The sequence below is a fragment of the Bos taurus genome, chromosome 15, assembly GCF_002263795.3.
Source record: "Bos taurus isolate L1 Dominette 01449 registration number 42190680 breed Hereford chromosome 15, ARS-UCD2.0, whole genome shotgun sequence".
In the NCBI taxonomy this organism is placed as follows: domain Eukaryota; kingdom Metazoa; phylum Chordata; class Mammalia; order Artiodactyla; family Bovidae; genus Bos; species Bos taurus.
Window position 1 is genome coordinate 45,718,874 of NC_037342.1, and position 27,907 is coordinate 45,746,780.

General features: G+C 36.8%; 1 protein-coding gene across 4 annotated transcripts; it reads left to right on the forward strand.

Moving 5' to 3' along the window:
- The first annotated feature begins 3,307 nt into the window (after positions 1–3,307).
- ZNF214 (zinc finger protein 214) lies at positions 3,308–26,815 on the forward strand. 4 transcript variants are annotated; one of them, XM_002693140.6, is made up of 5 exons: positions 3,308–3,650; positions 3,997–4,055; positions 4,659–4,747; positions 18,779–18,939; positions 20,039–26,815. In XM_002693140.6, exons 1-5 carry the CDS (start codon positions 3,323–3,325, stop codon positions 21,727–21,729), a joined length of 2,328 nt encoding a protein of 775 aa, XP_002693186.2. In that variant the 5' UTR covers positions 3,308–3,322; the 3' UTR covers positions 21,730–26,815. The 4 variants fall into 4 exon arrangements, with proteins under 4 accessions (XP_002693186.2, XP_024831602.1, XP_024831604.1 ...); XM_024975834.2 differs by lacking the exons at positions 3,308–3,650; positions 3,997–4,055 and adding exons at positions 12,538–12,585; positions 17,955–18,125; XM_024975836.2 differs by lacking the exons at positions 3,308–3,650; positions 3,997–4,055 and adding an exon at positions 12,538–12,585.
- The last annotated feature ends 1,092 nt before the right edge of the window (positions 26,816–27,907 follow it).

Sequence of the window (27,907 nt, forward strand, 5' to 3'; positions counted from 1 at the left end):
GACCTTCTCAGACAAACATTTTGCCTTTTTCCATTTCTTTTTCTTGGGTGTGGTTTTGATCACAGCCTCCTGTATAATGTCACGAACCTCCATCCATAGTTCTTTAGGCACTCTATCAGATCTAATCCCTTGAATCTGTTTCTCACTTCCACTGTATAATTTTAACGGATTTGATTTAGGTCATACCTGAATGGTCTACTGGTTTTCCCTACTTGTTTCAATTTAAGTCTGAATCTGGCAATAAGGAGTTCACGATCTGAGCCACAGTCAGCTCCCAGTTTTGTTTTTGCTGACTGTATAGAGCTTCTCCATCTTTGCAAAAAGTACAATCAGTCGGATTTCAGTATTGACCATCTGGTGATGTCCATGTGTAAAGCCTTTTCTTGCGTTGTTGGAAGAGGGTGTTTGCTATGACCAGTGCATTCTCTTGGCAAAACTCTATTAGCCTTTGCCCTGCTTCATTCTGTACTCCAAAGCCAAATTTGCCTGTTATTCCAGGTATATCTTGACTTCCTACTTTTGCATTCCAGTCCCCTATAATGAAAAGGACATCTTTTTGGGGTGTTAGTTCTAGAAGGCCTTGTAGGTCTTCATAGAACTGTTCAACTTCAGCTTCTTCAGCATTACTGGCCAGGGCATAGACTTAGATTACTGTGATATTGAATGGTTTGCCTTGGAAATGAACAGAGATCATTCTGCCATTTTTGAGATTGCATCCAAGTACTGCATTTCAGACTCTTTTTTTTGACTATGATGGCTAGTCCATTTCTTTTAAGGTATTCTTGCCCACAGTAATTTGGAAAACTCAGCAGTGGCCACAGGACTGGAAAAGGTCACTTTTCATTCCAATCCCAAAGAAAGGCAATACCAAAGAATGCACAATTGAACTCATCTTACACACTAGCAAAGTAATGCTCAAAATTCTCCAAGCCAGGCTTCAACAGTATGTGAACTGTGAACTTCCAGATGTTCAAGCTGGATTTAGAAAAGGCAGAGGAACCAGAGATCAAATTGCCAATATCCGTTGGATCCTCAAAAAAGCAAGAGAGTTCCAGAAAAACATCTACTTCTGCTTTATTGACTATGCCAAAGCCATTGACTGTGTGGATCACAACAAACTGCGGAAAATTTGTCAAGAGACGGGAATACCAGACTGCCTGACCGGCCTCCTGAGAAATCTGTATGCAGGTCAAGTAGCAACAGTTCGAACTGGACATGGAATAACAGACTGGTTCCAAATCAGGAAAGGAGGACGTCAAGGCTGTTTGTTGTCACTCTGCTTATTTAACTTCTATGCAGAGTACATCATGAGAAACGCTGGGCTGGAAGAAGCACAAGCTGGAATCAAGATTGCCGGGAAAAATATCAGTAACCTCAGATATGCAGATGACACCACCCTTATGGCAGAAAGCAAAGAAGAACTAAAGAGCCTCTTGATGAAAGTGAAAGAGAAGAGTGAAAAAGTTGCCTTAAAACTCAACATTCAGAAAACTAAGATCATGGCTTCCGGTCCCATCACTTCATGGCAAATAGATGGGGAAACAATGGAAACAATGACAGACTTTATTTTGGGGGGCTCCAAAATCACTGGAGATGGTGACTGCAGCCATGAAATTAAAAGACGCTTACTCCTTGGAAGAAAAGCTATGGTCAACCTAGACAGCATACTAAAAAGCAGAGACATTACTTTGCCAACGAAAGTCCATCTAGTAAAAGCTATGGTTTTTCCAGTAGTCATGTATGGATGTGAGAGTTGGACTAGACGAAAGCTTAGTACCAAGGAATTGATGCTTTTGACCTGTGGTGTTGGAAAAGGCTCTTTTTTAAAAATTAATTAATTTATTTATTTTAGTTGGAGGCCAATTACTTTACAATATTGTAGTGGCTTTAGCCATACATTTACACGAATCAGCCACAGGTGTATGTGTGTTCCCCATCCTGAAACCCCCTCCCACCTTCCTCCCTATCCCATCCCTCAGGGTCATCTCAGTACAGTGGCCCTGAGTGCCCTGACTCATGCATCAACAATGGATTGGCAATCTATTTCACATATGGTAATAAACATGTTTCAATGCTATTCTCTCAAATCATCCCATCCTCGCCTTCTTCCAGAGTGCAACAGTCTGTTCTTTATATCTGTGTCTCTTTTGCTATCTTGCATATAGGGTCATCATTACCATCTTTCTAAATTCCATATATATGCGTTAATATACTGTATTGGTGTTTTTCTTACTGACTTACTTCACTCTGTATAATAGGCTCCAGTTTCATCCACCTCATTAGAACTGATTCAAATGCATTCTTTTTAATAGCTGAGTAATACTCCATCGTGTATATGTACCACAGCTTTCTTATCCATTTGTCTTCCGATGGACATCTAGGTTGCTTCCATGTCCTAGCTATTGTAAACAGTGCTGCGATGAACTTTGGGGTACACATGTCTCTTTCAATTCTGGTTTCCTTGGTGTGTATGCCCAGCTGTGGGATTGCTGGGTCGTATGGCAGTTCTATGTTCAGTTTTTTAAGGAATCTCCACACTGATGGAGAAGACTCTTGAGAGTCCCTTGGATGCAAGGAGATCAAACCAGTCAATCCTAAAGGAAACTAGTCCTGAATATTCATTCGAAGGACTGATGCTGAAGCTGGAATTCCAGTACTTTGGCCACGTGATGCAAAAAATCTGACTGACTGGAAAAGACCCTGATGCTGAGAAAGATTGAAGGCAGGAGGGAAAAGGCAGGACAGGGGATGAGATGGTTGGATGGATGGCAGCACAGACTCGATGGACATGTGTTTAAGCAGGTTCCAGGGGTTGGTGATGGACAGGGGAGCCTGGCGTGCTGCAGTCCACGGGGTCGCAAAGAATCGGACACGACTGAGGCAGTAAAAGACTGAATCCAGGTGAGAGAACACGATGATACCAGAGAAGCCTAAGACTTAGCAGGAAGAGAAGACGGAGAAAAGCCCAACCCGACCAACGAGTTAGCAGGAGAGAAGCGGGTTCCGGCAACCATAAACAGAAAATTGAAAAGCCCTCTTCGCGGCTCTGTAACTCGAATTTGGGGAGGATGCTACAACCAAGGCTAGTGGGGTGCCCATTTCGCTGGATGCGCGGACAGCAAGCGCTACCACCCCTCGCCCCCCAGGGTGACTATTTCCCAGAATCCTCAGCCCTGCCCCGCTTCCCAGGGGTCCTAAAAAAACCTCCTAGAATTGTCCATTAACGTTAGTAATATCTTAGATGGCTCAAGCCCATCCTCGGTTCAAAGTGCATTCAGTAGTGCACGGTCCTCCCGCCCTAGAACACTGGTGGTTTAAGACTATGCCGCCGCTCCGATCTTTCTGGCCAATCAGGAGACACGTCCTCCGGCGCGCTCCTTTCCTGCCCCGCCCCCTCCCGTCTCCATGGGAACGTTCTGAGTGTCCAGTCCCAGGCCTGAGGCTTTGGTTTTGGTCAAACAGGGTGGCAGACATTGTTTGGACGGAGTATTTGAGTTGGTCCCTGTTCCTCTCCAGAGGCTCCGTAGGTGACGCGGACTCTCAGGAGCACCGAACCAGAAGCAGACAAGGACGAGAAGAGCTGTGGCGGAAGAGAGAGGGCCAGGTGTCGAGAAGTCGTTCAGGCTTAGAAATCTCGGACTCCAGTGTAGGTAGGTCCTTCACAACCGCCCTCCCCAAGTTAAAACTGAAGGGGAAGGAGAGAGGAGGCAGAGGCAACTTGGATCCTCGGGCCGGGGTGTTCGGGGCTGCGAGTGCTGAGACGGAGGTCTGGATGCGGAACGGAGGCCGCCCGTGTCTCCGCGGCAGGAGCGGAGGCCCTGTGGATCCTGCTCTGCAAGAACAGTTTGTATGTCTGAACCCGGAGCTTCAGATTTACAAACTCTGGCGGCCCTTGGTGCCTAGAGGGGAGTGCAAACCTGTCCTGCTCCTGGAACACCATGAATCAGTTTTCTCTCTAGAGAAGGAGGGCTCTTAACTGTTTATCATTTTCTCCAGGGACCTGTGATCAGCAAGGGAGGACCAGAGTGTCAAAGACTAATGCCCCCATTTTACAGGTGAGGAAAGTGAGGTCCTAGAAGGTTTAGAAGTTTGGTCTTTTTCAGAGTTCTACAAGTGGTTGGTGGGATTATCATCACATCGTGGAAGCCCTAGATCTGGGATCTTCTGCTGAGACTCTCTACTCTGATCTAATAGTAAATCCAATATTTATGTTGTAAGAAGTGGGGCGGGAGAGGGTGATGGAATTAACCTTTCTACTTAACTGACTGAACAAAATTTTAAAAATACTTTTAGAAAGAAGCTTTTTAAGTGTGCTGTTATTCCAATTGTTTTTATTTTTCTTGTTAATCGTAAACTCGGCAAATTTTGATGCTCAGAGAGGTTAAATTACATGGAAAGCATCTGTATTCCTGGAGAGACTAAACTTTGAGATCAAATTCTATGTTTTCATGCCCAGGCTAGAACTGTACTTTTCTAGATATTCATAAATGACGTCCTGAGTGTAAGTTAATATAAGTCTCCTTTCTGTTCTTGGGCTCTTTCTGACATCTTTCTGGGAGTTTTGGGGGTCACACTCAAATCTTAGTGCATGGGGATTGTAGTGAGTTTGGGAATTTCAAGTCATGCCAGTCTTTCATTCCTCCTCTCTCCTCTCTCAGCTCAGCCTTCTCAACACTCCACACTTCCCTAGAAAAGGAGCACAAAGGAGGAAAGAATGGTCACTCTTTCCCTCACAGTCTGATCCTGGGTGAGTAGGACTGTCTTCTCTTATTTATAAAATTCCCCTGACTTTTCCATGGATAGCAGGAGAAGAAGTGGCAGCAGGGATGGACGGACCAGACTGAGTAGAACTTGTTCCTCGTTCGCCTGGGAAGCTTTCAAGCCTCCTACACAGCAAGCCCCTGCCTCCCGCCCAGGGTCTTTTCTTAACATTTACTCATTGAGCCAGCCAACCATTCAGGTCTACTATATAATTCATACTGCCTTTGATACTCTGAGATAAATAAATGTCAGAATGTATTTCCTTGCTACTGCTGCTGCTAAGTCGCTTCAGTCGTGTCCGACTCTGTGCGACCCCATAGACGGCAGCCCACCAGGCTCCCCCGTCCCTGGGATTCTCCAGGCAAGAACACTGGAGTGCGTTGCCATTTCCTTCTCCAATGCAGGAAAGTGAAAAGTGAAAGTGAAGTCGCTCAGTGTGTCCGACTCTTAGCGACCCCATGGACTGCAGCCCACCAGGCTCCTCGTCCATGGGATTTTCCAGGCAAAAGTACTAGAGTGGGGTGCCATCGCCTTCTCGGGTATTTCCTTAACCTTGGGCAAATAAACCACATGAGGTTAACAAGAATTTCTAAAGTTACCATATGTTAAACGGTGCTGGAATGAATGGCAATTTTAAGTAAAAGACAGGAGCAGGTACTCAAATTTGAATTATTATTATGAATTGGAAGATATCATTCCAGCAAGAAGACCATCATTTAGTCTCCGGCAGAATATGAGGGGCTTCCCTGGTGGCTCAGTGGTAAAGAATTCGCCTGAAATACAGGAGCTGCAGGAACCGCAGTTTTGATCCCTGCGTCAGGATGATCCCCTGGAGGGGTCTTGCCAGGAGAATCCCATGGACAGAGGAGTTTGGCAGGATCAGTCCATAGCGTCACAAATAGACACGACTGAAGTGACTTAGCACACATGCACATGGAAAGATAAGTATATATAAAAAAGTTCGAATCATGATAGATAGGCTCCATGAGGGCAGAGAATGTTCCCAGTATCTAGAACAATGCCTGGCATATTAGTAAGCACTCAATGAATAGCTGTTGAATATGTGAATGGCTGTTATATGTTTCATTTTTTCATTTAACATATGAAGTGGACATTTTTCCAAGTATGTTTTGGTAGCATGAGTTTTAATGGCTATATAATCTTTCATTCCAAGTGTATATCATGCTTTATTGAAATTTTCTTTTATTGGGAAAAACTTAAGTATTTCCCAATATTTTGCTATTATAAGCAACTTCCAATAAATATTCTTATAATTTATCAAGTGTATTTCTATTTCTTCAGGATATGTTCTAGGAAATAAGATAATAGAGTCAAAGAATACAAACATGTTTTAGGCTTTTAAAAAACTTAAGTTCTTTTTTAGAAATATTGCATAAACTAACCGGTACAACCATATAATGAAAGATCTTGTGTTGTTGAACCTTTACCAGCATTGAATATTATTTTTAAAATTTAGCCTTGAATTGCATCTTTTCAGTCTTTATTAAGATTGATCATTTTAAACATATACTTCTTGATCATTTGGATTCCTTCTTTGATAAAACCACTGGACATACATTACCTTTTTTCCTATTGATTTTTTTTTCCATATGATAAAAGGTGTACTTTGTATGTAAAATGCAGCAACCATTTGTCGTATGCTATAAGCATTACTCTAAGTTATCTGTCTTTTACTTTTAAGGACTTTGTTTATATAACTTAAATTTGCATAAAGTGAATCTTATTTCTTTTTATTTATATGTATAGTTTTATACTTTGAAAGTTCTTCATTCCAAGTCTAATAGTACATAATTACTTTTCCTCAATTATTTCTTATGGTTTCAAGTATTTTTACAATTTAACTCTTAAACCTATCAGGTATTTATTTTGGTGTGAGAAAAAAATACAAAGAATATATGGAAACATATATGTGCAATTTAAAATACAATGATAGCATGGGTACCCACCATATAGACCAGCAAATACTTTTAAAAGCCCCCTGATAAGCCCGCAACTTCACTCTTCCTTCTCCTAGAGGCAACTGATATCTTAAATGTTGTGTTTGGCATTCCCCAGCTTTTGTGTGTGTGTGTAGTTTTAACTACCTATGTCTGTATCGCTAAACGAAACTGTTTAGTTTTGCCTATTTTTAACATTAGATAAATGGAATCACTGTATATATTTTGTGAATGGCTACTTTAGCATAACGTTAGATTTTTATAGTGCAACCATGTTGATTCATGTAACTGTAGTTTATTTTCACTGCTGTGTACTATTTCACAGTATAAAAAAACAGCTTATTTATCCAACATAAATTGTGCCTTCTGGATTATTTCCAGTGTTTTTGCTACTACAGCAGTCATACTCTAAATGCTCTTACACATATCCTCTGGTATTCATATGTAAGTTTCTTTAGGATACAAACCTTGTAGTGGAATTTCTAGGATGTTGAACTCCCTTACAATTGCTCATAATTTTCAGTTGATTTTCTTGGACTTCCCAGAAAAAAACAATCACACCCTCTACAGATAATTTTGTCTGCTTGCACTAGTAAATACTTTCATATTAATGGCTGTAAAATAGTGAATTTGTAGTATCCTTGTTTCCAATTTTAATGGGAATGCCTTTATTGTTTTACCTTTGGATTTGAACTGTTTTTGCACGTCTTTGTTTTGGTAACTTGCTTTGTTTGTAGCTTTAAATGAAGGACCAATGTTGAACTTTAAGAGATACCCTTTGGGCATTGATTAAAATAATTATATGGCTTTTCTTATTTGACATTATGATTATGGCTTATAACTAATAGATTTTCTCTTATGAACCTTCCTTTGCTTTTTTTGAATGAGCCACCATTTCATCATGCTATAATATACTTTGGTATTGTACCAGATTACATTTTCCAAAGATGGCCATACCTATAATTTATCCTATCCTTCATGCTCTTTCTACAATATGACTTTCACGCTTCTGACCAAAAGATGGGATCTATGACCCCTCCTCTCAAATCTGGCTGGGGTGAGTGTGTGCCTCAGCCAATGGAGAACAACATTGGAGAACAATTGGAGAACACTGAAGAACAATGGAGAAAACCACAACAGCAGAAGTGGTGCTATGTGACTTCCCATGCTAAGTCATTAAAAGGATGCAACTTTTGCTTGCCCGTCTCACTCAAGAAACTTGCCACCATGTTGAGAGGTAGCTCAGGCCACAAGAAAGGACCAAGTAGAAAGAAACTGAGACAGCCACCCTGAGAATGAATCCTTCAAGCCTATGGATGACTGCAGAGCTAGCTGACAACTCCACAGAATCTCCTGAGAGGTCCAAATCAGAACTGCCCAGCCAAGCCTCCCTTGAATGTCTGACCTAGAGAAACCATGAAAGATAATAATCACTGTTTTAAGCCACTCAATTTTGAAGTAACTAGTTATGTGGCAGTAGATTATAAATACAGGTGTTGCTGAATTTTATTGACCTTATATTTTACTTTATTTACTTCTGAAGCTTGTCCGTATTCATTAGTAATATAAATCTATGGTCTTGTGACTGTTGCCATCTCTTTTCTTGAGTTTATTAAAATTTTGCTAATTTTTTATATACCTTGGAATAATTTAATAGAATCATATAATCTGCTCTTTGAAAATTTGAAAGAATTTATTTAAGGAAACTTTTGGGTTGTTATTGTGAAAGTCACGTCTTCAATAACTTAACCAATTTGTTTCAAAATATCTGATCTGTTCATGGCTTTTCCCTTTTCTTGGGGCCATATCAAAAGGTTTCCAGGAGAAGATAAATTCCCATCCAGATTTTCAGATTTATTTTCTATAGAATTATGGAAAGTGCCCACCTAATATTCAGTTAAACTTTTATCTATTGTTTTTTCACTAATCTCATTTCTAACTTTTTTGTTTATGCCCACCCCTTTTGCTTTTTTTTTGTTGTTGCTAGTCAGGGATTGATATATTTTCCTGTTAATATTTTTCTCACAAAGAACTGGCCCTTGGATTCATTTAACAGTGGTAAATGTTTCTCAATTCCAACACTTTATTTTACTGACTTTGTAACGTTAAAATTTAAATGTTTAACCCATCTAGTGTTCTCATTGTATATGCTATCAAGTTGGAATCCAACTTTATTTTTTCTCATATAATCAGTTTTACCACTATCTAATATAAGTAATCTATTCTTCCTTATTTGCTTTTTAATACCATCTTTATTGTTAATAAGTTTTCATATATAAACAAGTACATTCCTTACTCTCTGAATCCTCAATTCCATTCTACTGGCCTATTCTGATTTTACTGCTGCTGTTTGTTGATATGTTGATATTTGGGAGGACAAGTGTTCCTTGGTTTACTTAAGTCTTTATAGACTTATTTTCCCTCCCTATAAATTTTAGGGGAAAAAGTATATTCCTCAAAAAATCCAGCTAGAAATTTGACTGGAGGTATATGAATTTGAGTCATCACATCCAAGAACATGCAGGCATGCTTCTTCTTTTATTCAGATAATCTTTTTACTACTTCATTGGAATCTGAAAGTTGTCGTCAAAGATAAAACTTTTATAAGTTAGCTTTTTTTTGGCTGTTGTGAATGATATCTTATTTCCTGGAATTGATTGCTGCTATCATGATGCTTTTGCTTTATCTTGTCTGGTAATTTTGCTGAGCTTGCTCATTAATTTATGGTTTATCCATATACTTTTGTTTTCCTAGGTAAATGACCATAATATATGCAGATAATGACATTTTATGTTTTTTCTTCTAATCCTTATGCTTATCTCTTTTTCTTCTAGTATTTGTCAGAACCCTTGGTACTATTTTGAAAGCAGTGGTGATGGTGTATATCCTTATCTTGTACCATCATAAAAGGACTACATATACAATTTCTCCATTAAGCTTATTGTTTGATGTGGATTCTTAGTATATAATCTTTACGGATTTAGGTAGTTTCTTTTTATTTCTAGTTAGCTAAAAGTTTTTTTAGGACATATAGGTGGTAAAAATTATTATCTTTAGTACACAATTTTTCTGCATCAGTTGAGATAATCATGGTTTTCTTATGTAGTCTATTACTAGAGTGAATTATGTTGATTAATTTTTCATGTTGAAGTGTTCTCCATTCCTGTTATAAATTATGCTTTATCATGATGCACAGTTTTCATATATTTCTGAATTAAGTTAGCTAATATCTATTTAGGACTTTCTACATATTTATCAAACTTAAAAATGGGCCTATAGTTTTATTCTTTTGTATTGTTCTTATCAGGTCTTGTAATCAAGATTACACTGACCATATAATGAGTCAATAATTTTCACTTTCTATTTTCTAAAATAATTTGATTGTAATAGTATTTAAACATTTGCTAGAACTCAACTATAAAACTCTTTGGGCCTGTGATTTTTGGGAAGAGAGAAAGAACCCTGGCTGCCATTTCAGTTTCCTTAATACTTACTGGTCTATAATTATATATTACTCTTAAAATCTATTTTGGCATTTTATATTGGCATTGTGTACTTTACTAGGAATTTGTCCTTTTATATAGATGTTCAAGTGTATTTGCAGACAGTTCATAATGCCCTTGTCTTATTTAAAAGCTTATACCTGTGGTTATTTCCTCATTTTGTCTTTTATTTTGTTTGTAATCATCTTTTTAAGAAAATCAAACTTGCAGAGATCTGACTTCTTAAATTTTTAAAAATTTATTTTTTTAATTGAAGGATAATTGCTTTACAGAATTTTGTTGTTTTCTGTCAAACCTCAGCATGAATCAGCCACAGGTATACGTTATACCCCCTCCCTTTTGAGCCTCCCCCTATCTCCCTCCCCATCCCACCCCTCTAGGTTGACACAGAGCCCCTGTTTGAGTTTCCTAAGCCACACAGCAAATTCCCTTTGGTTATCTATTTTATATATGGTAATGTAAGTTTCAGTGTTACTCTCTCCATACATCTCACCCTCTGCTGCCCTCTCCCCATGTCCATAACAAAGCAAAGCAGCAGTGGAGAAACAGACATAAAGAATTGACTTCTTAAATTTTTAAGAGTATCTTTTGACTTTATGGATTTTCTCATCATCTGTTTATTGTACCTTTGACTCTCAGCTTTATTCTCCATTTCTAAAGTTTGCTTATTTTTTTAAAGTGGGAGGGTTTCTGTTTTCTAAGTTTTTGAGTTGAATACTTAGGTTGATTATATGTAGCCATTCTTATTTCCTTTAAGTACTTTTTTATTTGAATCTTGAAAAGTTGATATGTAATTATTATTATTCAATTCAAATTTTTCTTATCATTATGTTTTCCTTTTAAGGGCTATTTAATATGTTACTTGGTTTTTTATTGTTAATAGTTCCTAATTTTATTACATTCTATGTAAAGAATGTATTTTGCATTATATTAATCCTTTGGAGTTTATTTAGATTTCTTTAATGGACCACTACATGGCCAATCTTGTAACAGTATTGTAGGTGCATGAAAATGTGTTTTTAGTGTTTCAGAAGTAGAGTTCAACACAGATAAAATAACTAGCGTAGTGTACTGTCTAGTCTTTATATTGAGTTCTTTGGTTTTGCTTGATCTATCATTTTCTGAGGAGTGTATTAATATCCATAATTACCATCAATGATGTATATATCTCCTTGAACTTACGATAATTGTTACTTCATACATTTTGAAATTTTATTTGTGGATGCAATTTAACTATTTTGGATATTTTCTTACTATTTATTTGAAAGTGAAAGTGAAAGTGAAAGTGAAAATCGCTCAGTCGTGTCTGACTCTTTGTGACCCCATGAACTATACAGTCTCTGGAATTCTCAAGGCCAGAATACTGGAGTGGGTAGCTGTTCCCTTCTCCAGGGTTACTAATATATAAAAACCTATATTTCTGTTCCTTATGGTATTTTTGCCATACATTTTTTTATTGTGATATAGTTTACATATAACTTTATATTAGTTTCAGGTATACAACATAATGATTCTACATTTGTATATGTTGTAAAATGATCACAATGTCTAGTTAACATCTATTGCCATACACAGTTACAAATTTTTTGCTATAAATTTTATCTCAGCTGAAATTAGTTATTAAAACTTTCTTTTGGTTCATATTTGTGTGGAATATGTTTTTCCATCCCTTTATTCCCATGTTTTTTCTTTTTAGTGTATCTCTTCTAAACCACATATTGAATTTTATTTTTTTTAACCTACAAATCTGTGTCTTTTAATCTGTGAGATTGAGCTATACTATTATTTTTACTATCGTATGCCTTTCCTCTTTTCTGTTTTCCTTTGAAACAGGCTGTCTTCTGTTCTTGCTTTATTTTTTATAGATTCTACTATGGTTCTTCTGGTAATTGCTCTTAAAACCCATGTTGACTTTTATTTACTCCTATTGACTTCTTAAACTTATATCTAAGTCATTTTTCTAAACAGACAAGTACTTTGGCACACTCTCATGTCCCTTTTGGAGAAGCAAACGGCAGCCCACTCCAGTGTTTTTGCCTGGAGAATCCCATGGACAGAGGAGCCTGGCAGGCTGCAGTCCATGGGTCGCAAAGAGTTGGACACAACTGAGTGATTAAACCCCCACCACCACGTCCCTTTTCTCTTATCTCCCACTCATCAGTGCTCGTATTGTCAAGAACTGTAGGGTAGGTGTAGATGTGCTCTCTTTTTCCTTTTTTGTTCTTAGATTTTGTTTTATGGTTTTTACTTGTTTTATGATAACAATAAACTTTACCAAGGCATTTGATCATCTTTCCTTATTATATCTCATGCAGCCTTTCCTGGATTTGTTTCTTTTCTTAAATGACTTACTAGAAAAATAGGTAAGTGTATATGTTTAAAGCATATTTAGGTTGACTCTTAAAGAATATAAATTACTAATATATGTATGGAATCAAAATCATAGAGGACAAAATGGGAGGAAATGAAAAAATAAAAACTAAAGACAGGAATGGATGGAAGAATTTTTTTAAATAATAAGATTTTAGAAATAAGTCCAAATATATTAGTAATCACAATAAATGAACATGGATAAAACTTACCTATAAAAAAACTGAGTCATAGAGAGTTGATGAAAAACATGATCTTGCTCTGTGCTATTTACTGGAGACCTAGCTAAAGTAATGCCATGAAAAAGGTTAGATGTATTAATCATGAACAAAACATGTAGCTAAGAATGTGTTTCAAATTATATATAGCAAAACCTGACAAAATTATAAGGAATCAAAATTTCAGATACTTAGAGAATAATTTTAACATCTTGAAAAGGACCTTTAAAGAAAAATTTAATTATTGGAGAGATAACTATGTTTATGGATGGGAAGACAAGAGGGCTGTCAAGTTTACATATTGTTGGGGAGGTTCATTTATATAGAAAAGAAAAAACTGAGATTTTCAAACACTTTGGAGAAATGGTGAATCTTGGTTGGTACTGGAAAAGCAACAAAACTCAATCACTTGTGCAAGAAAGTAAGGATGTTTTCAAACACTAGAAATGGTCATGTCACAAGAACTTGAGGCCAACCTGAAAGAATTCCCACTAGCCTAAGATAAGAGAGGTTTGAATATCTAAAAGTAAAATGACTGCAATTTGACCGAAACACATCAAATATGTAAAAATCAATGAATTCATAAAAATGCTTAAAAGCAAAACAATTCAAATCATACTAGTCACATTTGGTGGTTACTTTGCCCCAATCTACCATCTAACTACTCTGCAAATTAATTTTCTTAAGGGGATAGTTTGGGAAATAAATATTTATCCTAACTTTTTTGATTGGACTACATTTCAGGGTAACCAGAAAATTTGTGATGGGGACTTCTTTAGAAGAATTATAGCTTATATGTGTACAAGTGAGAGAATTAGGAAATCAATTTACAATGTTTAATGACATATCTAAGAAATGATCATCATTTACTTGCAAAACTTTAAGTGAAAGATTGATGGGAAACATTAGAATGAAGGTCGGAACTTGAAAGCACCTGAACCCACTACTTAGTAAATTTAGCAGCCCTCAAGTATTGTAACAGGAAGTGTATAACAGAAATACACTACAGAATACACTTTCCAGAATATACTTCTGGAAAGTGTATTCTTTCTAGAAAGAAAAAAAAAGAACTTTAGTCTTCACAGGCTTCTGGAATAAAAGGACCAAGTACCAGGAATGGAATAAAGAACAAGTTCAAACACCACAAGGAAACAATTAGCCAAATTAGCCAAACATGTGGATGTTCTGTAGAAGTGCTATTTATAAACTGTGGTCCCTGGAACAGCAGCACTGTCATCACATGGGAATTTATTACAAATGAATCTTGACTCCTATCTAGGACCTAATAAATCAGAATCTCTGAGGATGATACCCAGGAAACTGTGTTTTAGCAAGTTCTCCAGGTGATTCCAATGCTTAATAAAGTTTGAAAACCATTGTTTTACAGGATAAATGTCTGGGTTTCTTTAACAAATCAATGGTGTGATAAATTTTTTTTAAAAGGTAGGAGGTGACTTACAGAACAAGAAAGATTTAAGAAACACAGTAACCAAATACAAATTGACCATTTTTGGATCCTGACTTAGACAATTCAACTAACAAATACTTTTACATTAGAAAAATTAAATATGAAGTGAGTGTTAGATGATATTATGTAATAGAATAGTAATCTTGTTAGGCAATTACATTTTTTAAAGTCCCTATCAGTTAATGAAAGATACATATTGGACTATTCCTGAAATAATTACATGTGAAATGACCTTATATTTGGGATTTTCTTTAAAATACTCCAGCCAATAATAATAACAACAATAATAGTAATAGGGGAAGCAGAGGATTAAAACAAGATTCATAAAACGTTGGTAATTATTGAGTGGTTATATGGGATGTCATTTTATTGTCCTCTTTATTACTCATGACTGTTTGAAATTTTCTATACTCAGTTGTTACCAATATAAAGTTGGAGAAATTCTGACAAAATTTTAATTCTGGTTGATGGTACTCGAAGGGCAGTCATTTCATTTCTCATTAAATGATTTTAATGTAATCTTTTCCCTTTGATTTTACTTCATGTAATATTAATACTGCAAAGCCTACTTTATTTTGGTCTACAATTTTCTGTTAGATTATCCTGTCTTGTCATGTGTGTCTCTTCTACGCCGTATGCCTCTATATTTTAAAACTATTTTAGTATCCTTTTGTCTATTAAGAATTTTACTTGCCATCTTAATTTATCCTTTTATATAATTCATTTTTTTCCTCTATAGACTTCTACCTACTAATTTTGAATGTAGGTATTCAGCTTTTAACTTTTCTAGTGGAGGAAAGTGTTTCAACATATTTTTTAAAGTATTTTCAAGAGGAGTCTTATACTGTTTTTGGTAAACTGAAATACACATGCCTTGTGGTTCAAGTGAGTGTTCCATGATGTATTTAAGAGTTGTTTACTACCATATTATGATAGCCAGAAAAGTGGAAATTATCTCAATGTCCATTAGTATGGGAACAGTTAAATTTTAGGTTCAGGATGGGGAACACGTGTATACCCGTGGTGGATTCATGTTGATGTATGGCAAAACCAATACAATATTGTAAAGTAATTAACCTCCAATTAAAATAAATAAACTTATATTTTAAAAAAAAGAACATTATAACATGAAATGCTATGCAACTTTTACAACAATGCATTAACCATGTATTTCTGCATAACAAATTATATGTAGAAGCTTTTTAAAATGACAAACATTTATTATCTTACTCAGTTTCTGAGTCAGGAATCTGGGAGCATAGCAATGTGGTTCTGGCTCAGGGTTTCTCATGAGCTTGCAGTCAAGCCGGCAGCAGGACTACAGTTCATTGGAAGCCTTCACTGGGGCTAGAGGATCCAATTCTAAGATGGTTCTCACATAGCTATTGGCAGATACCTCATTTCTCACTGAGGACAGAAGGCCTCAATTCCTCACCACATGGGCCTCTCCACAGGACTGCCTGAGTATTCTCACGGTATTTTAGGTAGCTTCTCCCAGAGTAATTGATCCAAGAAAAAAACAAGGAGGAAGAAAAGTGAAAGTCACTCAGTCATGTCCGACTCTGCGACCCCATGGACTATACAGTCCATGGAATTCTCTAGGCCAGAATACTGGAGTGGATAGCCTTTCTCTTCTCCAGGGAATCTTCCCAATCCAGGAACTGAACTGGGGTCTCCTGCACTGCAGGCGGATTCTTTACCACCTGAGCTATCAGGGATGCACAAGGAGGAAGATGTAGTGCCTTTTATGGGCTAGTCTTAAAAGTTGCACACCATGGCTTCCCCTTCTGCATTTTTTTCTATTCATCAGAACTAAGTCCCTAAGACCAGGACACATTCAAGGAGGTGGGGATTTAGGCTCCACCTTTTGAAGGGAAGCATAGCAAATAATTTTTGGACAAAATCAAATAATTTTGGACATACTTAAAAATCACCACAAATAACACAGGCCTATATGTACTGAAATGGGAAGTTGTACACTACACATTACCTGAAAAAGCAAACTGCAGAATTATGATTTCTTTGTTATGAAAAAAACATTAGTGGGGTATGTATGAAAATAAGGTCAGAAAGGACACAATGAAAATAATAGTGGTTATTTCATAAGTTATTTGTGGAGGGTAGACTTAATTTTTACTTACATTACTTTAGCATTGTTACAATTTTTATGAACTTACTTTCAGTAAAAGATACTAGACTCTTTATCTCTAGTATATGTTAAAAATAAATTCTTAAATCTTTCTTAAAATGACAATCAAAACCAGTAACAGCAGACTGGTCTTTATATGCTGTACTTTTTAAAAAGTGAAGGACCAGTGAGTTCATTTATTTTTCATACTGACACCAGTTTGTCAGTTTCTGAGAATCCCAATTTGTATGTGTTAAGTAGACTTGCTGTCTTTAAAATTTTTAGCATTTATAAACATTTAAAAAATAAAAAGCACTGTATTTTTTCATTCTTGAATTCATATTTGTGATTAATGTTTCACTTTTGAGGCATGGGTTTTTATTTAGTTTATTTGGAAAATGGTATCTGGGTGGTATATTTTGAATCCTTCAATATTTCAGTATATCTTCCTTTTGTCCTTCTATATTAACATCATATGGTTATATGTGGAAATTTTGATTTACCACCCTTCACAAGTTGTTTTTAACTTCTCTCACTTTTGCTTAGGAGGTAAAGCAGCAGTAGGCCTGTGTTAAAAAACCACTACTTTGTAACTACAGGACCTTGTAATAGTTACTTAATCTTGCTGAATTTTAGATTCCTCTTTCCTTTAGTGTTGATAATAATACCTTACTGGATTGTTGTGATGATAAATGAGATAACATAGCCTATTTCACATAACTGCTCCTAACTGCTAGATAATATTTAGCTGCTGCTATGATTATAATTTTATGATGATGACAGTTTAGTTTTCTTCATTTTATTGTAATCTCCTTAAAAGTATCTATTTCTTTTATTCTTAATATTTATTGAACATTTTAAATTTAACTTTACAATTAAGAATATGTCATCAAAGAAATAAAATGAATTTGTTACATAACCAACTTATGATCTGTTCTACTAAAATAATTATTTTTAGACAGAAAACATGCATTTATTCATGTTTCTTCAACTTTCTAAAACTGTATAATAATAATAAACCAAAAAATTTATGAACTTACAATGATGAAACTGAAGAGCCAGCAGCAAATGAGAAATTTCAACAAAAACCTGGATGGCAACAGGAATAGTGATAAGAGCCATTTAGGGCTAAAGATGTTACATCCCAGAGTACAGCAGAGTAATACAGACAAGAAAGGAACTGATGAGCCCTGTGAACTTTGGAGAAGCTCAAATCCATACATCATTTGGGGCAGAAGGCCAGACATTAAAGACCACCCTAAAATATTTCCAGAGAGGAAAGAAAAAGTTGCCTACAAAGGAATTACAGTTTTTTTTTTTTTTTTTTTTAAATCAGTCTTGGCAACAGTAAAAGCTTATAAAACAGTGAAACAGTTTTAAGGAAAAATATTTTCACTCTAGAATTCTATACTCAGCCACTTGTGAGGGACAGAAAGACTTCAGGTATACAGTGATTCAAATGATTCTTGAGTATCTTTCCTAGTAACTATGTTTGGAGATTCTCCTTTAAAGAAAACCTCACCTGTTTCTCACCTTTGCTTTTTTCAGGGGCTAAAAAGTGTAATGTTCACAGGCTTGATTGAACTCACGTTGTTATGCGCCTCCCAATTAATGGAGTAAATCACAAAAGAGGAAGAGTCGTGTGATTTTGATAATGGAGCACTAAAGAGTAGCAGGCCCTGACTGGAGCAGGAAGATAGACTTTCCAGAATAAAAGGGGTGGGTAAGGGAATGAGACACCTGAAAAAAAAAGATTATATAAAGCCTTTTAAATAAATCAAGAATCTGAGGACAGTAAACTTATCAAGTGAAAATTAAACAGGTAATCCCCCCAAAAGTATATAATCATATTCAAAATTATACAAGTGCTGCTTACTGATTTAACCAGAAAATTAGCAATAATGCTATAGGAGGATGAAAAGTAGAGGTAGGAAGTAAATAGATAATGTCTAAAATGACCAATCATGAAGCGATATTGTTAGTTGGCACACAGTTCTTTTTCAAAGTGTGTAGACCTGGATCCTAGCTGCAATACCTCCAGGTTCATGATCTTGGGAATTAATCTTTTTCAACCATTATTTACTAATGTGTAAATGGGGGTAATAATAGTATCTGCAAGAAAGGATCACTATGAGGATTACTTGAGATATATGTGAAGCACTTACCTGGCCCAGTGGTTAGCAGGCGAATGGTATATATATAAATGTTTCTTATGATGGTGATGGTATTCAGTGATTGTATACATTATTTAACCACTTGACCTATGTCTCTTCTTACTTTTCTTGCTTTTCTTCATTATTAGAGTTACTTCTTTTTGGTTTACCACTATGCTACATGCTGAATGTTTTTTCCTTGTCCATCTTCTTATTTAGATTGCTTCTTCCTGGAAAGCTAATCTTCGACCAGATGGCAGTAACATTTGAAGATGTGACTGTTATTTTTACTTGGGAGGAGTGGAAATTCTTGGATTCTTCTCAGAAAAAGCTCTACAGAGAGGTCATGTGGGAGAATTACACAAATGTCATGTTAGTAGGTAAAGTTTTCCCAACTCTTAGGGAATAAGGTTAGTTTTTTTCTGGGACCTGTTTTGTTGAGTATTTTGGTTCTTTCTGATTGCTGTATTGAGGTAAAAGAGATTCTCAAAAATGGGTCTTAAATCACATGAAAAATAACAGATAAAGAAAACAAGTTATCTTCCAAAACATTTTAGCTATGTAATTAATAGGTGTCTGTGATTATTTGTGAATATTTTCTGGATTACACATAAAGCACAGATTTCCACCTATAATTTTGTGCAGTCCTAAATTTGTTCTCGCTTCATGTTCTATTTGTAGGAGTTAGCTTTTGCTATATAACAAACTACCCTAAATTTAGTAACTTAAAACTTTGTTATGTTTCATGATTCCAATTGGTTACATGGATCTTCTATCAGGAGTGACTTGATTGGGGCTAGATGGTCTAAAATAAGGCTGAATAGCCTGACTCACATGTCTGGCAGTTGGTCAGTATCAGTGTTATAATGGCCATGTGTTGACCATATGTCTCTCTTCAAGGAGGTCAGCCCAGGTTCATTTTGTGATCACAGGACTATCAAAACCAGCAAAAGAGACCAACCCCAACGTACAAGTACTTTACAGATTTCTGTTTGTCTCACTTTTGTCCCAGTGGCCAAAGCAAATTATAGAGTCAGTATGTAAGAGGAACACCCAAAAATGTAAATAAGCAGAGTTTTTTTTTTTAAACACAATCTACTACACTATTTTAGAGCAAAAAAGAGAAACAGGTATTTTATTTCTTATAATAATTTCCCAAATAGAGTAATCTAATTGAATCTCAGTCTTTAAGATGATTTCCATGCAGCCAATCACTTTCTTTTTTATTTCTAACAGTACTTGGTAAGTAGTAGATGCTCAAGGTATGTTTATTGAATGAATGAGTGAAATGAATACCTCTATGAATGAATAAACAAATGAATTTCACACCCAAATATGGAGCAGTCTAAGTCATAACCCTTCTTTCTCACTTGTGAGAAATTATATATTCCTATAATTCTGGGGCTTGTTGACTGAGATACTTGGAAATTTTTAAACATAGCTCTCATCTTACCACTGGATTATCTGCTTATATTTTAGGAAATTGGAAAGAGAGCTGCAAACCCCAGGAAGAAAGATTCAGATATTTAGACCATGAAAATCTTTCCTGCTGGCAAGGCTGGAAGACTGCCCGCACTCCAATATATGAAAATAAAAACTATGTGGAAATGGTTCAAGGTATAGATTCCAAAGCCCTAAAGCAGCAACACCTTTCTCACTACCAAGAATGGTCAACACTCCCCACACAAGTAGCAGGGTATGGGAACTATGAACTGACTTTTGAAAGCAAAAGTCCCAGGAACTTAAAATATACCAAGTGTATACCTTGTCAGTCCTTAGAAAGGAAACACTCTGAAGATGATGGTAGAAAAATCTATGTGAGTGATTCATGTGGTTTTCAAGGACTCAGATACCCTGTTGGCATATCCAGGAAAAATCTCTCTCTGGAGAAAGAACAGAAGCTCATACGTCAGCATTCTATCCCAGGACAGGAAGCCTTTCCAGAGTACATTGGGGAGATATGCCAAAATGACCTGCTGAAAGGCTCTATGGAAGAGAAATACTGTGGATGTAAAAAATGTAAAGAAATTTATTACTGGAACTCACAGTGTGTTCTCCACAAGAGAAATCAACTTGGAGAAAAGTTCTATCCATGCTCCATCAGCCCCACATGGTTCCCTCAGAGATCAGACCTATACAGACATCCAAGAATCCACACAGGTAAGCAGCTGTACAGATGTGACGAAGTTGCCAGTAACCTTAGTCAGAGCTTTGGTGTTCACTTTCATCAGAGAGCCCACCCAGGGGAGGCACCTTATGTATGTAACCTGTGTAGTAATAGCTTCAGTCAGATCCCCAGGCTTCACCATGATCAAAGAATCCACCTGGAAGAGAAACTCTATAAGTTGCAGTGTGATAAGGACCTCGGTAGAAATTCATTGCTTCACATTCACCAGAGACTTCACATAGGAGAGAAGCCTTTTAAGTGTGATCAGTGTGGTAAGAGTTTTAGTCGGAGTTCAGTACTTCATGTTCATCAGAGAGTCCACACCGGAGAGAAACCATATAAGCGTGATGAGTGTGGTAAAGGCTTCAGTCAGAGCTCAAATCTTCGAATTCATCAGTTAGTCCACACAGGAGAAAAGTCCTATAAATGTGGTGACTGTGGTAAGGGCTTTACCCAGCGGTCAAATCTTCAAATCCATCAGAGAGTGCATACAGGAGAGAAGCCATACAAATGTGACAACTGCGGGAAGGACTTTAGTCACAGCTCAGATCTTCGCATTCATCAGAGGGTCCATACGGGGGAGAAACCCTATATTTGTCATGAATGTGGGAAGGGCTTCAGCAAGAGTTCAAAACTTCACACTCATCAAAGAGTGCATACTGGAGAGAAACCCTATAAATGTGAACAGTGTGGTAAAGGGTTCAGTCAGCGTTCACATCTTCTCATTCATCAGAGAGTCCATACTGGAGAAAAACCCTATAGATGTGATGACTGTGGAAAGGGCTTTAGTCACAGCTCAAATCTTCATATTCACCAGAGGATCCACACAGGAGAGAAGCCTTATCAATGTGCTAAGTGTGGTAAGGGTTTCAGCCACAGCTCAGCTCTTCGAATTCATCAGAGAGTCCACACAGGAGAGAAAACTTATAAATGCCATGAGTATTACAAGGGGTTCAATCAGAATTCACATCTTTACAATAACTGCAGAAGAGAAACCTTGTAATTCTGTTCATTTTGTTGTAACAGCTTTAATCAAAGCTTCTCTTTAAGCCTAGTAAATGCTGCTGGAAAAAAGTGCTATAAATAACCCAAATAATCCCAAGCATCATTTAAAATTTCCTCTAATTCCTACTAAGAATCATTTGCTTTAAGAAGAGATGCTTAGGACAGTATTTTAAAGTATTTTCTTTTTTTGCTGCTGCTGCTAAGCTGCTGCTGCTAAGTCACTTCAGTCGTGTCCGACTCTGTGTGACCCCATAGATGGCAGCCCATCAGGCTCCCCTGTCCCTGGGATTCCCCAGGCAAGAACACTGGAGTGGGTTGCCATTTCCTTCTCCAGTGCATGCATGCATGCTAAGTCGCTTCAGTCTTGTCCGACTGTGTGTGACCCCATGGACAGCAGCCCACCAGGCTCCTCTGTCCATGGGATTCTCTAGGCAAGAATACTGGAGTGGGTTGCCATTTCCTTCTCCCTTTCTTTTTCTACATTGAAGGCAGATTCTTTACCAGCTGAGCCACAAGGAAAGCCCTTGTAATACTAAGTTTTCTTTAAAAGGAACAAATAGCAAAAATGTAGAATGAAAATAATGAAAAAACATTTAATTGAAAATAAAAGGGGACTTGAATAGAGAAGTCATAATTTTCTTGGAATGTTAATGTACAGATTTATTTCAGATCTTATCAAAATCCTAATGAGATTTGAAATTGAAAAAGGTATTCTTTTTCCTGAAAAAAAGTTTAAGAAAAATAGGTATTGAGAAGAGCAAAGACAATTATAAGAAAGATTAATGAGATTGCCCTAACATATAGTAAATGATATGTGTGTGTGTTGGTCGCTCAGTCATGTCTGACTCTCTGCAACCCCATGGACTGTAGCCCGCCAGGCTCCTCTGTCCATGGGATTCTCCAGGCAAGAATACTGGAGTGGATTGCCATTTCCTTCTCCAGGGGATCTTCCCAACCCAGAGATCGAACCTGGGTCTCCCACATTGCAGGCAGATTCTTTACCATCTGAGCCACTAGAGACGAAAATGCATAATAAATGATATATTGAAGTTAAAATATTGAGAACTTGATGATACATTTGAAAAAAATGGTTAGAATGCTCAGTTATTATTAACTAAAAAACAAATCAGTGTGTGGATTACATATGTGTATATAACAATGCTTAGATGCTTTACATATGATAAAAGATTTATGAATAGGATTATTTGGTAAGTGGTGCTGAGAAAATTATTTAACTCTTTGGAGAAGAATAAAATTAGGCTTTCGTCTCATGGCCAACATCATATAGATGTTGATCTAATATGTATTGATTAAAGCACAAGTTTTCAAACTGTGTTCCATGAAACTGTATATGGTTTCATGAAGTCTGCTTCATCAAAAACGAATCACAAGTTAACCCCATCCATTTCTTCTGATTTGTATTCAATATTAGACCAAGATTTTGCTTTCTCTTTTTTTTAGAGGAGGTTCTACCACTTTTGAGACTTCCCTGGTGGCTCAGACGGTAAAGCGTCTGTCTACAATGCAGGAGACCCGGGTTTGATCCCTGGGTTGGGAAGATCCCCTGGAGAAGGAAATGGCAACCCACTCCAGTCTTCTTGCCTGGAAAATCCCATGGACGGAGAAGCCTACAGTTCATGGGGCTGCAAAGAGTCGGACACGACTGAGTGACTTCACTTTCACTTTCCTATCACTTTAAACATAAACTATTTATAATTCACTGAAGTGTGTTTTATATAGTTGAAAACACACACTTTTTTAAACTTTGATGAAATGGAACTCAGAAATCTGACCACATTAACAAATTTTAAACTACAGGTTAAGAACATACAGGAGTTAAAACAACAGGGAAAATATTTGCTATGATTATGGTAGTTATAAGCTTAATTTATAAAATTAATATAAAAGATGGACAGCTAGCTTAAAAAATGGCACAGGACATCAACAGATTAAAGCGATGTGTATATGTGCACTCAGTCATCTCCAGCGTTTTGCAACCCCATGGACTGTAGCCCACCAGGCTCTTCTGTCCATGGAATTTTCCAGGCAAGATTACTGGAGCAGGTTGCCATTTCCTTTTCCAGGAGATCTTCCCAACCCAGAGATCAAACCCATGTCTCTTTTTGTCTCCTGCATTGGCAGGTGGATTCTTTACCATTAGCGACATCTGGGAAGCCCCTTAAAGCAATGAAATACCATTTTTTAAATTAACAAAAATTATAAAAGCTATTTTCAGTGAGTACAGAATGATTGATACTTATATACTGCTTTTGTTGAGAGTAAATTGATAGACTTTGGAAAAGCTATTTGGTGAATCATAAGCCTTAAAATCATTATTACTCATTCTCCTACAGTGATTTCATATCTAGGCATATATTCTATGGAAATAGTTACCTACTATTAGGGAAATCCTATTTGCAAAGAGCAAAGCTCTACTTATTTCATACAAAAAGTGTTATATAACATTATGTTTCTGAATCTCACCAAAACAACAAAACCCACAGGGACAGAAGCTTAAATGTAAGAACTTGCTCTAAGAAAGCCATTAGACAATGAGGCTACTCTTTCAAGAACTTCTTTTTGTTTCTCTTTGGTTATCCACTCCTCTACAGACTGACTGTTTACTCACTCTGTGCATGCTTATAATCGCACCACACCCTTGAATATACATATATTTTTTCAATTTTTTTGCCCACCACTAACTTATAACTTCTTTCTGGTCTCCAGATTTCTGAGTGGCAAGGAGATGATTGGCTCAACTTACAATTACTACCTCCTGACAAGTCTTTTAGTCTGGGCCAAACCATAGGCTAGTAGGTAAGCCTTTGGTTTGGCTAGCTTTGTTCAGATGTTAACTCTGGTGTTTTCAAACATGCCCAGGGAAGAACTGATAAGGTATATAATTGTGATTAGCACTGATGTTCAATTAGGTTTCTCCAGAAAGTGGTGAGTCTGGGCCAAGCATTCTGAACTACATTAGAACACACACACAGATAAGTGTTCAAGATATTCACAAAAATATTTTTATGCTGTCCTCCCCCCCCAAAATAGATGAAAGGTCAAATTATGATGCATCTACATGATGTAATATTATGCAGTCATTAAAACTTATATTTTCCAAGAATGTTGTAAGGATAAGGATATACTTATGGTATTAAGAGAAAAAGTACAAGATACATATAGAACTCTATATAGGAGAGGATTCTATTTATATATAAATATATATTTATATTTTCATGGAGAGAATATTGGAAATATACAAAAATGTTATTAGTTTGATAGGCTGAATTGTGGTTCTTAATGTTCATGTTTTTCTGTATCTTTTATATTTTTATTGGTGTCTTAGATTCATATAAACTTTTTTACATAAAATTTAAAATGTAAATAGTGGCTACATATCCCATTGTGTGACTGTGTCATAATACGTAATTATATTATCAGGGATTTACATTTTTAATTTTTATATCATGAATTGAACTACCATAAATGTGCTCATGTATCAAGTTTTCTATTACTTTAGGTAATTTCTATAATGATTTTATATATTCAGTTATTGGGTTAAAAGATAGGAAGCAGAAATATAATTTGGTAAAGAAATGGAATAATGAAATTACATGATGTATACAGCCAGCTGCTATCAAAGAAGGAGCAAGCATGGAGGTCATGAGGCCATATAGTAGACATGACAACCAGGAGGTGTCAATGAGTTTTTATAATAGGAAGCAGTTTCCTTTTATAAAAGTTGAATTTATTTTTCACTTCATTAGTATGCCTACCAGAGTAAAACTGGAAAACACAGTCACTAAAAAATGAGTTTAGCTTTTCTTCATGCTGAAATGCAGTTTCAGAGTCATCTCAAAGATCTTGTCCCCAAGGTGGAGGCTTAAACTTAGCCAAATCTGGTCTCTGGAATCCTGTGCTGTCACATCATTTGTACAGTACCTTCTATATAGGTATCATGAGTTCCTGGAGGGTCTCCAACTTCTAGCACAGTGTTGACATACTATAAATGTTTTAGGGGTGGATACTGTTAAAGAGACATCATCTTAATTAACTTCACATCTTTGAATGATTTCAAGTCTATTGAGAGGAAAAGAATTTTGGGGGTTTAGGAGCCAAGAATCCATTAAAGTCTTTACAGGTGCCCCACAAAAAGTTAAAATGTTAGTTGCACAGTCACATCTGACTCTTTGTGACCCCACAGGCCACCAGGCTGCTCTGTCCATGGAATTCTCCAGGCAAGAATACTGGAGTGGATAGCCATTCCTTTCTCCAGGGGATCTTTCCCACCCAGAGATCAAGCCCAGGTCTCCTGCATTGCAGGCAGATTCTTTATTGTCTAAACCACCAAGGAAGCCTGTATTTCCAGTTCCTTTTGTATGAAAACTGAGTCATAGGAAGAAAAACCTGACTTAAAAACTCTCCTCCTCTTTAAACTACAGCATTTTTTATATTCATAATGCAATTGAGAAGAAATAAAACTTTAAAACAGCATCAAGCAAATCACTGTGCAGGTTGTCCTCATGTCCACTTTCTCTCTCCATTTTTGTATTCACTAAATAGTGAACATGAAGGAATTATTTTAGGATCAAAGAATCAAATAGTAGCTGATGCAGAATATTGATTTAGATTTTTTTAATTCCAAGGGATTACACATTTTCATTCAGAAATCAAAACCACTGAGATATTACCATTTTGTATCCATGAAAACACAAAGGAAAATCCTGTTATTCTGGGAATTTTAATCTAATAGCCTCTTCCTTTTCTTCCCTCAACCCTTTTATCTCTTGTGCTTTTTAGTTACGATTTCCTCTATGACGTGCATACAGGCATACCTCCCTTAACTGTTCTTCACAGACGTTGAGGTTTGGGTTTTTTTTAATTGTTTACAAATTGAAGGTTTGTGGCAACCCTGCATTGTAAGATGATGGTTAGCATTTTTTAGCAATAAACTATTTTTAAATTAAGGTTATATACATTTTTTAAAGAAATAATGCTGTTGTACGCTTAATAGACTATAGTACAGTGTAAACATGACTTCTGTATGAACTGAGAAACCAAAAAATAAAAAATGACTTGCTTTACCACAGTTTTTGCTTTATTGAGGTGGTCTGAAACCGAACCCACAGTATCTCCAAGGTATGCCTGTATTTTATTATTAGACCAGATAGCTGGTTTTATCTTCCAATGGGCAAAAGGCCCCTTTGCTTTCCTGTTGTCTTCCACCTGGGCAGATCCTTATCAATGCCCACTTTCCGACTGTCAGACAACAGATGAGTATGCTCCCATGTGTTAGTTTCTGCTGGTTTTTCTTGTTTTTAAAACAATTTCTTTGATCTAGTCAGTATCTGCTATCCTTGGTAAGCCTGGATTCACATGTGTAAACATTCAGTTCAGTTCAGTTGCTCAGTCGTATCCGACTCTGCGACCCCATGAATCGCAGCACGCCAGGCCTCCCTGTCCATCACCAACTCCCGGAGTCCACCCAAACTCATGTGCATCCAGTCGGTGATGCCATCCAACCATCTCATCTTCTGTCGTCCCCTTCTCCTCCTGCCCCCAATCCCTCCCAGCATCAGGGTCTTTTCCAATGAGTCAACTCTTTGCATGAGGTGGCCAGAGTATTGGAGTTTCAGCCTCAGCATCAGTCCTTCCAATGAACACCCAGGACTGGTCTCCTTTAGAATGGACTGGTTGGATCTCCTTGCAGTCCAAGGGACTCTCAAGAGTCTTCTCCAACGCCATAGTTTAAAAGCATCAATTCTTCGGCACTCAGCTTTCTCTCACATCCATATATGACCACTGGAAAAACTATAGCCTTGACTAGACGGACCTTTGTTGGCAAAGTAGTATCTCTGCTTTTTAATATGCTATTTAGGATGGTCATAACTTTCCTTCCAAGGAGTAAGCATCTTTTAATTTCATGGCTGTAGTCACCATCTGCAGTGATTTTGGAGCCCCAAAAATAAAGTCTGAATGTGTAAACACAGACACACTTTATTGAGAGTACTGCCACAGGCATAGGATTTTTGAATGGATTTTTCCATAGTTGATATTCATCTCTGAATAGGTCTCCAAGAGTTGTTACCTTCCTTTTCTAGTTCAGTGATAGATAGGAAAAGTAAAGGTAAGCCTCTCTCCTTCTGGAAAAAAAAAAAAAAAAAAACCATTTCACA